Source organism: Orycteropus afer, unplaced genomic scaffold, assembly GCF_000298275.1.
Source record: "Orycteropus afer afer isolate SDZICR_OR568_19922 unplaced genomic scaffold, OryAfe1.0 scaffold00261, whole genome shotgun sequence".
Classification (NCBI taxonomy): Eukaryota; Metazoa; Chordata; class Mammalia; order Tubulidentata; family Orycteropodidae; genus Orycteropus; species Orycteropus afer.
This window is the reverse complement of record NW_006921848.1, coordinates 1,081,591-1,091,230: the sequence shown is the minus strand read 5'-3', so window position 1 is coordinate 1,091,230 and position 9,640 is coordinate 1,081,591. Positions and strand designations below refer to the sequence as shown.

The 9,640-nt window shown below is 44.5% G+C and overlaps 1 protein-coding gene across 1 annotated transcript in view; it reads right to left on the bottom strand.

The window, feature by feature from the left end:
• The window catches only part of OS9 (OS9 endoplasmic reticulum lectin), a 30,248-nt gene extending 22,207 nt beyond the window's left edge, over positions 1-8,041 (bottom strand). The window contains exons 1-5 of the mRNA XM_007950046.1: positions 7,880-8,041; positions 7,272-7,448; positions 6,271-6,334; positions 6,063-6,139; positions 5,742-5,840 (exon numbers count right to left, since the gene is read on the bottom strand). Coding sequence (XP_007948237.1) covers positions 5,742-5,840; positions 6,063-6,139; positions 6,271-6,334; positions 7,272-7,448; positions 7,880-8,041 — 579 coding nt within the window. The remainder of the gene's footprint in view (positions 1-5,741; positions 5,841-6,062; positions 6,140-6,270; positions 6,335-7,271; positions 7,449-7,879) is intronic.
• Positions 8,042-9,640: the final 1,599 nt, after the last annotated feature.

Genomic DNA, 9,640 nt, shown 5'->3' with positions numbered 1-9,640 from the left:
ATCTGGTTTCTCTTCTGCTGTTTGTACATTTTGAGTTATGCTTGATAGTCTATTTATGCCATAAATTAGGCCACCTAAATTTGCCCCTAGATTTTCCTTGAGGAACTGTATAGTTTTAAGTTTCACATTTAAGTCTTTGATCCGTCTGGAGTTCGTTTTTGTGTATGGTGTGAGGTACAGATCTTGTTTAATTATCAACACAACTTGATTGCATGTTTGGTCAACTTCAGACTGCAGAAGTTGGTAAAAATCTTCAGTTTCTTCATTTTTGCCTTCAGCAGTTGTTGCGTACACTTGAATAATAGTAGTATTAACTAGTCTTCCTTGTAGGCACATGGATATTACCCTATCACTAACAGCACTATACTTCATAATACATCTTGAGATGTTCTTTTTCATGATGAATGCAACACCATTGCTCTTCAATTTGTCAATCCTGGCATAGTAGATCATAGGATTATCGGGTTCAAAATGGCCAATACCACTCCATTTTAGCTCACTAATGCCTAGGATATCAGTCTTTATGTATTCCATTTCATTTTTAACAACTTCCAATTTTCCTAGATTCTTACTTTGTACGTTCCATATTCCAATTATTAATGGATATTTGCAGTTGTTTCTTCTCATTTTGAGTTGTGCCCATCAGCAAATGAAGGTTCTGAAAGCTTAACTCCATTCATGTCACTAAGGTCGACTCTCTGGTGGCATAGTGCCTAAGGCATTTGATTGCTAACCAGAAGGCTGGAGGTTCAAACCCACCAGCCACTCCTCAGAAGGAAGGTTGGCCAATCTACTTCCGTAGTGATACCACATCAGAAACCCAAGGAGGGGTCACTATGAGTTGGATCTGACTCAACGGCAGTGAGGTGTTTTTTTTTTTTTCCTACTTTGAGGAGGCAGCTCTTCCCCAGTCATATTTTGAGTGCCTTCCAACCTGAGGGGCTCATCTTCCAGCACTACATCAGACAGTGTTTCACAGCTATTCATAAAGTTTTCCAGTAATATATCAGACAGTGTTTCACTGCTTTTCGTAAGTTTTTCACTGGCCAGTTTTTTGAAAAGTGGATGGTCCCTTCCTTCTCCCCAGTCTGTCTTTGTCTGCAAGCTTCACTGAAACCTGTCCGCCAATGGTGATCCTGCTGATATTTGAGATATCAGTGGCATAGCCACCAGCCTAACAGCAATACACAAACCATCACAGTAGGATAAACTGACAGATGAGCAATTAGAGAGTGCAAATGAAAACAACATCAAGATACTGTTTTACTCCAGCACTAAGAGCAAAGCTCAAAAAAACACAAAACAGCAAATGCTATCAAGGGTGTGAAGAGACTTGAACCCTCATACACTACTGGTGGGACTATAAAATGGTATAACCACCGTGGAAAGTGTTATGATGCATCCTTAAAAAGCTAGAAATAGAAATGCCATATGATCCACCAATTCTACTTTTAGGTATATATCCTAGAAAAATAATACCCATGTTCACTACAGCACTATTCACAATAGCAAAAAGATGGAAACAACCTAAGTGCCCATCAATGGTTGAATGGATCAACAAGTATGCTACATACACACAATGGAATACTATACAACATTAAACAACAATGAATCTACGAAACATCTGATAACACAGATGAACCTAGAGGACATTATGCTAAGTGAAACTAGTCAATCACAAAAGGACAAATATTGTATGAGACTAGTATTATAAAAAGTCAAGAAAAGGTTTTCACACAACAAGAAATAGTCTTTGATGGTTATGAGGGGTGGGAGGGGAAAAGAGGGTAACCACTATCTAGAGGGTAGACTTGTATTAACTTGGGTGAAGGTGAAGGCAATATACCATTAAAGGATGATGGTAAGCACAGAATGGTCAATGAAAGGAAGACAATGGGAGGAGTACAAGAGTTAAAGGCAACAGAGACAAATATTTGTAAAAAGGGTATGGGGGCCACATTGCCTTCCTCTAACTTTTTGAGGGGGAGAGAGAATCATATCAGCATCAACAGGCCAAGGCTGATCCCTACGAAGCAGCGGTCAGACATGCCACCACCTTCCTTCCTTTTTACCAATTCTGACACCAACCATCCCCTTCATGGCACCCCCTACTTCTTTGCTGGGTTTGAGAATTTGTTGCAATGGCCACACAGACAATACCCTCAATTATGGGGTTTATTAGTGAAGTAACAGGTTACAATTCAGGTTCAGGAACACACAGTATACAATGCTTCAATCAAGACAGGCTCACCTCAATTACCTTGCAGGCACGCCTCTCTCTGGCCCTGGCCCCATGACTTGGCCTTTGCCCTGCTCAGGCAAGCGTTACAAAGCTCTTTTTGCTCTGCCGATAGATAGCCAGAGAGACACTCCACTCCACCAGCAAGCCTCCTGCCCAACGGCACTCAGCTTTCTCCTCTGTGGGCTGGGAAGCCCACACTCTGTCTCTGGTGCCAATCTCTGCTGCCAGGGTTTGTTGCTACTATTTCTCTGCTGCTGCTCTTTCTCTATTTCAGCAAAGTGTTACAGCTCTCTCCTTTACTCTCCTGTATTGAGAAGATTCAGCGAAGGGATCTCAGGTCTGAAGGATTCACTCCACTCCTGACTTCTCTCTTGATGGTAGGGTGATCCCCCACTTTCTGCCTCTGGGATGGCTCGGCTCATTTTAAGCCTAGTGAGATGGCAAAACTGAGCAATCCCCACATTAGAGCTCCTTATTTGCACGTTCCCACCCCCATCAAGAGTGCCAATACCTTATTTACATTATTGGCAAGCTAGCCAATTCCCTTGGTAGGTCACAAACACTTCAAATTTGCATAATCCCACCCAGTCATCTGGCAGAAGTCACAAAGACCATGACTAGAAGGGCCATATTAAGTAATTCCCTGCACCACAACACTCATTCACACATAATCTTGCGATAACAGTAATAATAATTAATAATCTATGAGTAGGCACAGGTGCTCTGGTAGCGTAGTGCCTAAAGCACTTGACTGCTAACCAGAAGGCTGGCGGTTCAAACCCACCAGCCACTTCTCAGAAGGAAGGTTGGGCAATCTACTTCCGTACTGATACTGCCTCAGAAATCCAAAGAGGGGTTGCTATGAGTCGGGTCCAACTCGACGGCACATAACAACAACAACAACAACAACATGAGTAGGTACACAGACAAGCAAGCTGAACAGGTGTAGGAAGGAGAATGGGACTCATCCCATGAATATACATAGGTTTGACAACTGGTATGTCTACATATGATTTACATATGCTGCAAATATATCCATGAATATAATAGAGAATGCCGGGCAGTATTTTGTTCTGTTATGCAGAGGGTCGCTATGAGTCGGGGCCATCTCAACAGCACCTGACAATAACAACAATAGAGCACACGAGGGGCGAAGTTATGAAAATTTCTTAGCCATAATCAAAAATCCTGAGGGAGTAAGTTGCTGGGCCTGGGGACACAAGACCACAGTCTCAAGGACATTAAGGTCAACTGGTACAATATAATCCACATATAAAATGTTCTACATCCTACTTTGGTTGAGTAGCAACTGTAGTCTTCAAAGCTTGCAAGTGGCATCTAAAGTACAACTATTGGTCCCTCCCTGTCAGGAGCAAAGAAGAGTGAAGAAAATCAAAGACACATGAAAACAATCAATCCATTAGATTAATGGACTACTCAAACCTTCGCCTCTGTGACCCTGAGACCAAAAAGAACTGGATGGTGCTTGGCTTCCACTACTACTACTCTGAAAGCGATCTCATTAGAAGAAGGTCCTAGATAGAGTGGGAGAAAAATGTGGAACAAAACTCAAAATCATAAAAAAGACTAGGCTTACTGGTCAGATAGAGACTGGTAGGACCCCTGAAACTACAGTTCTTGGTCATTCTTCAGACCTCAAACTGAACTCACTCCATAGTTCAATTTTCAGTCAAACAATAGACAAGTCTACAGGGTGAACAATAACTCTAGGAAGGTACACACTCCTTAGAGCAATCAGCCATTTGAGATCAAAGGGGCAGCATGTGCCCAAGGACAAAGTTCAGAAGGCAGGAAGGGTTAGGAGGGAAGGAGGAATGGAAACAAGAAACAGGGAGGATGTGGGAGGAGTGGTGTTACAGTGAGGGGATTGCAATCAAACATGAAACCAAATATGTATGAATTACTGAATGGAAAACTGATTTGCTCTGTAAACTTTCACCCAAATCACAATAAAAAGTTTGAAAAGAAAAAAGGCAAAAAGTGAAACTGGTGTTCGGCGTTTGTGTTGCAGTCAGCCATTAAAGAGGCAGTGTGCACCCGAAGCAGGGCATTCACGGCTGATACCATACTCAGTATCAGACACCATACCTTTGAATTCTGTCTATTAATACTGTATGATAGTGTTACTGTGTTTTAGGTTTTATGTGTTATTGGGTATGATTTGGTAGATTACTTTTAGGGTCTGGGAATGCTCAAATATTTTTCCCACATAAATTGATGGTAATTGCTTCTGTGCTCTATCCCATTTGAGCTGTAGAAAGGCTTCACAGGAACAGTCTATTTTTGAATAGTAGAGGAGTACTATTCAAAGTAAGGCATTTGGACCTTATCCTTTGGAAAAGGCACCATCACTGGAGGTTTTCCAGGACTGGGCAGAGAAGTGACGTGTGCTTATAGTGATGTTCTGAAGCCAGCTCACACCAGCTTGAGTGGTAAATTTACAGAAATTTTGCGAGCCAATTGATAACTTGAAATTGGCCACAGTGAGATATTTATGCCATGGATATTGGCAAACACTAACAAGCAGGGTTTTCTCTTCCTAGCAATCTGGATATTCAACATTTGCCAGCACACCATGGCATGTGCAAACCTGCATTATGGAATGGGAACTCTGGCAGGTGTCATGTGGTTCTCTACAGGAGTGTGTTTTTGTGAATACACATGAGGATCACTTGAAGAACTTTAACCAACATACATCTGCCTGCCCACCCACCTCAGCTAAGGATCACAAGATCAGGAACATTTGTTAAGAGGGTGTTGGCAGTGATGCAGGTGAGAGATAAAGGGACCGACCACAGGAGCAGAGAGGAGAGTTTGAGAGATATCTAGAAGTAGAATGCATGGACTTTATTATTTACTCTCAGAGAACTAGATGCCTTCATATTACTTCTTAGGGTCTGGGAATGCTCAAATATTTTTCCCATATAAATCGATGGTAATTGCTTCTGTGCTCTATCTCATTTGAGCTGTAGAAAGGTTTCACAGGAACAGTCTATTTTTGAATAGTAGGGGAGTACTATTCAAAGTAAGGTCGGTAATCACAGACTCATTTCTGGACTTCTTTTGTTAACATCTGAGTTCCCAAGAGGGTAAGCACTGCATCTATTTGCTTACCACTGTATCCCTGAGCTGAGCCCAGGAACTATATACAGCAAAAGCTCACTGAAGAGTTGTAAATGAAGAAAGGAAGGACAGCATGAAGAAGGAAGAGTCAAGGATGGCACTCAGGTTTCCAGTTCAGATAAATGAAAGGAGAAATATGGAAAAAAGATGTATACTTGGGGATGATGAGGGGAAGATGTGGGAAATGTTGACCTGTAGGACCTCTAAACATTGAGGCAGTGATATCTAGCTGGTAGGTGGAAACATAAGTCTCTTTAGGACAAATCCTCTTGACTATAAGATGCAACCCAGCCCTCTTCCTTTAGAGTTTGAATAGTCACAGAGGGAGTGTCAACTTCCCTTTCTCAAGACTCACCCGAACCTCAGCCTCCCGGGGCCTCCCGTTGAGGTCGCACTTGGACCCATTCCCATAGGTTTGGCTGTGGTAGCGCTTCAGGCGATGCTGCTTGGAGGCCTGGGGAGGAAAGCAGGCAGAAGAGAAGGATGATGAGAAATACAGCAAGGGGAAAGAATGGCACTGAGTCCCCACAGGGTTCTTAGAGACCTTGGGAATCCAGGCCTCAGGAGCCTTTGTCCTTTGGCCACCAAGCCCCAAAAACATGCCAGCCAATCTTAAGCCTGGGCTCTCAGGCTATAGCCAAGACCCCCTTCCCTCCCAACCCCACACTTCTACCACCTTGGCTGTTTCATCGTCCCAGTCGAAGGCCGATTGGTAGTAGCCAAGGTAGAGGACTTCGCCTTTGATCTCTGAATCTGCAAGAGTAATTGCAGTGGAGCACCATTACTCCCTTTTGAGAGAACTGGGGAGGGAGGGGGACTGAGGAGTCAGGTCACCTCCCATGACATGTGGCTGAGGGCTTAGGGACAATGTAGGAGGGAGTCACCTTCCATGTGGTACTGCTGGATGTGGCGTCCATAACAGAATTCATATGTCCACCAGTCCTTGGTCTAACAATAAAAAAATGGGCAATCAGGGAGATAGAGTGGGGATGTATCTCCTGGAAACCAGAATCTCTCTTGGTTCCAAGACACACAACTTTTCATCTATTTCTCCTCTCTAGCCAGATCCACACACAGTTCTCCAGACTCTCAGTGAGGAGAGAGCAACACTTTCCTTCTATGACTTGGGGTGATACCTCAGAAGTCTGTTTTCCACCTGTGGTCTTTCATATATCTGTACCTAATCTCTATCCGTATCTATCTATCTATCTATCTATCCTTCTTTGCCCACGATGAAGAAATCATGGTATCCTATCTATCCTTCTTTGCCCATGATGAAGAAATCATGGTATCCTTGAAGCACCCAGGCCAGGGAAACATAGAAGACTCCAACCTCAAATATTAATCAAGCATCTACAACATTACTTGCACTGTCCAAGACATTGAAGGTACAGCTGTGAGGAAGATAAATTCCCTGACCTCATGAAACTTATATTCTAGTGCAGAGAATCAGATAAAAAAATAAGTAAATATAAAACAAATGGATAAATCCCTTAACAGGAAGATTTCAAAAAAAAAGTGCTAGGGTGGAAATAAAATAGGATAGAGGGACATAATGATAGGGGCCTTCCTGGTAAACCCTAGCAAAGGGTTTTATCAGGAAGGCTTCTATAAGAAGGTGTCCCTCCTACCCCACCCTGCCCCTGGTTAGCCACCTCAATCTTTGTCTAACCCTTATTCTGAGATCCCCTATCCCAACCCTCCTGTACCTTTGGCAGAGCCACATAAGTGGCTGCAGGATTCTTTGCTCTTTTTCCTGTCTATATAATACATCTACTCCTCCAGTGGCTTTCTTAACTCCTACAAGTCTTCTAGATCCCTCTCATTTACGAGCACTCTGGTTCTCACATGGACTGCCTGTTCCATCCATCTCATTCCCTTTTACCTTCAGCAGGCAGGGAGCGTCTTTCATGGGGCTCAACAACTCAGGGACTCCAGGCCCTTGGTAAGCAGGTGCCTCCTCCTCTCTTTCACGCTGGAAGTGAATGGCTCCAGCTGGCAAGCGACACTCATAGCGCTGTTTGTACTTAGAGGAGACAATCACCACGTCTGAAGCCTGACTCTGCGGAAGAAGGGGGTGGGGGTCGGGAGGAGGCAGGCAAAGAAAGGCTGGGATCAGGAAGAACAACGAGTTCCCTCTTCAGACCCTCGGGAAGAGCCCAGTTGGAGATGGAATGAACCACAAGTCCCCCAGCTGTGCTCGGTGGGTGAGGGAAGAGAATATTCCCACTTCGCCACTGGGGCGGAGTCAGCGTTCTTCAACAGGAACTGGGACCTGGAGGTTGACAGAGAAAAGCTCCACCCTCCCAACCTCCCAGCCTCTGGCCCCAAGGGAATGGAGCTCAGTCTGTGATCCCCAGGAATCACCGTAACCCCCCATCTACTCTTCTCAACTCTCCTTAGGCTTCTACCCCAGACTCCGCACCTGCCCTTCTCTACGCTTTTCCCTTTCCTCTTCTATCCGGGATCCTCGCCCTCCCCATGCCTCCTTACCTGCCCTCCCATGACAGGTAAAGGCAGGATCTCGATCCCATAACGCATCTCACTCAGCTCCTCCAAGTTCAGGCTTCCGACACCGCCGGTCAGACGTGCGGGTAACAGGAGCGCCAGAAGCAGCAGCCCCAACAGACTAGACAGCAGCGTTTCCGCCGCCATCTTTCGTTCCCCTACTTATCCAGTGCAACTCTTTCCGCCCTAAACCTGGCAGCGGCTTCACCACGGCCATTAACGACACAAGGTTTCATTGGGTATATGCGCTGTCCCTCTTACGTACCCTACTCCCATTTGTAAACGTGGCTCCAAAGCTCAAGGGGAGGTGGATCACGACAAGTAGCTGCACGTGATTGGTCAGAGAGGCGCCAACCAATCATTGACGAGATCAGGCTCCCTCCCACATTCTCTTCCTTCTAAAGAAACGTGGTCTTCGTGCAAGGTGTTTTTAAGCAGTTTCCCTTTGCTCTCGCCTGTCAATGCATCTCTTCTAAATACTTTGTTAAACGTCTCCTGCATTGTATTCGGCCCCAGCAGGGCAGAGGATCTAGGCCGAAGGGCGGGTGGGCGCAAGGCCCTTTGAAGTTACTTAACAGTTGTTGCACAACAATTATTGTACAGATTTTGTTGTTTTTGTTAGTTGCCATCCAGTCGGCTCCTACCTATGGGGGGACCTTTTGGATAACAGAACAAAACGTCCCTGGTCCTGCTTCATCTTCCTGAGGAGTCCGTTCATGTCTGAGTGCGTTGTTGGGGCTATCGTCTAGTACCTTCCAACGTGGAGGGCTCATCTTCCAGCACTGTATTGGACAATATTCAGTTGTGATCCATAAGGTTTTCATTGCCTAATTTTCTGGCAGTAGATCACGATCCTTTCTTCCTACTCTTGTCTGGAAGCTCTGGCGAAACCTGTCCACCATAGGTGACCCCGCTGGTATTTGAAATACCAGTGGCATAGCTTCCAGCATCGTAACAACAGGAAAGCCACCATAGTACAATAAACTGGCAGACACCTTGTCATATTGTACAGAAACACACTTATTTTCATATATACATATAAGTTTAAGACAATCTGGTAATTTGTGTCAAACAAAGACAAAGAGAAAAGGGAAGGAGACAAAACTCATAACATTTGGGAAGCTGGAAAGCAAGTGAAGAAATGATAATTGGTTTAGCAGACTTGAGAAAGTTGATTCCCCAACTGAGGTAAACAAGACCATGATTATACCTCCAGGTCAGATGTTGAAATCCTCTGGGGAATCTGACCAGCCTAAGAGAAAATTGCCAAAGATACTCTCATCGGGGTTCTGTCAATGAAATAACTGAACCAATCCTACAATTAAGCCTTTGGCCTGCATCCCCATCCCATACACAGATTTCTTTCTTTAAATTGTGATTTGGGTGAGACTTTACAGAGCAAATTAATTTTCCATTCAACAATTCTGTACATGGACTTTTCAATTAATCTTTAAATGTTCTCATTCTTAGACGTAAGTGTTAGGCCAAAGCAAACCCAAGCCACCAACATTCCAGTTAGCAGCTTCCTCGGTGTCAAGCCCTGATGAGACAGCCTAATAAGACAACCGAGGTGAAAAAACCCGCCCAGACTGGAAAGTCCCATGCAGTGGCAATCTTCCTCTTGTGAAGCCTCCTCATGCTAATTAAGTACAGACCCATGCTAACAGCTAATTGGACCCCAGCATTTCCTTAGTGTCCCCACTTAGGTCCTCCACAAGACTATAAACCCTCCCCTCCCCAGCCAGG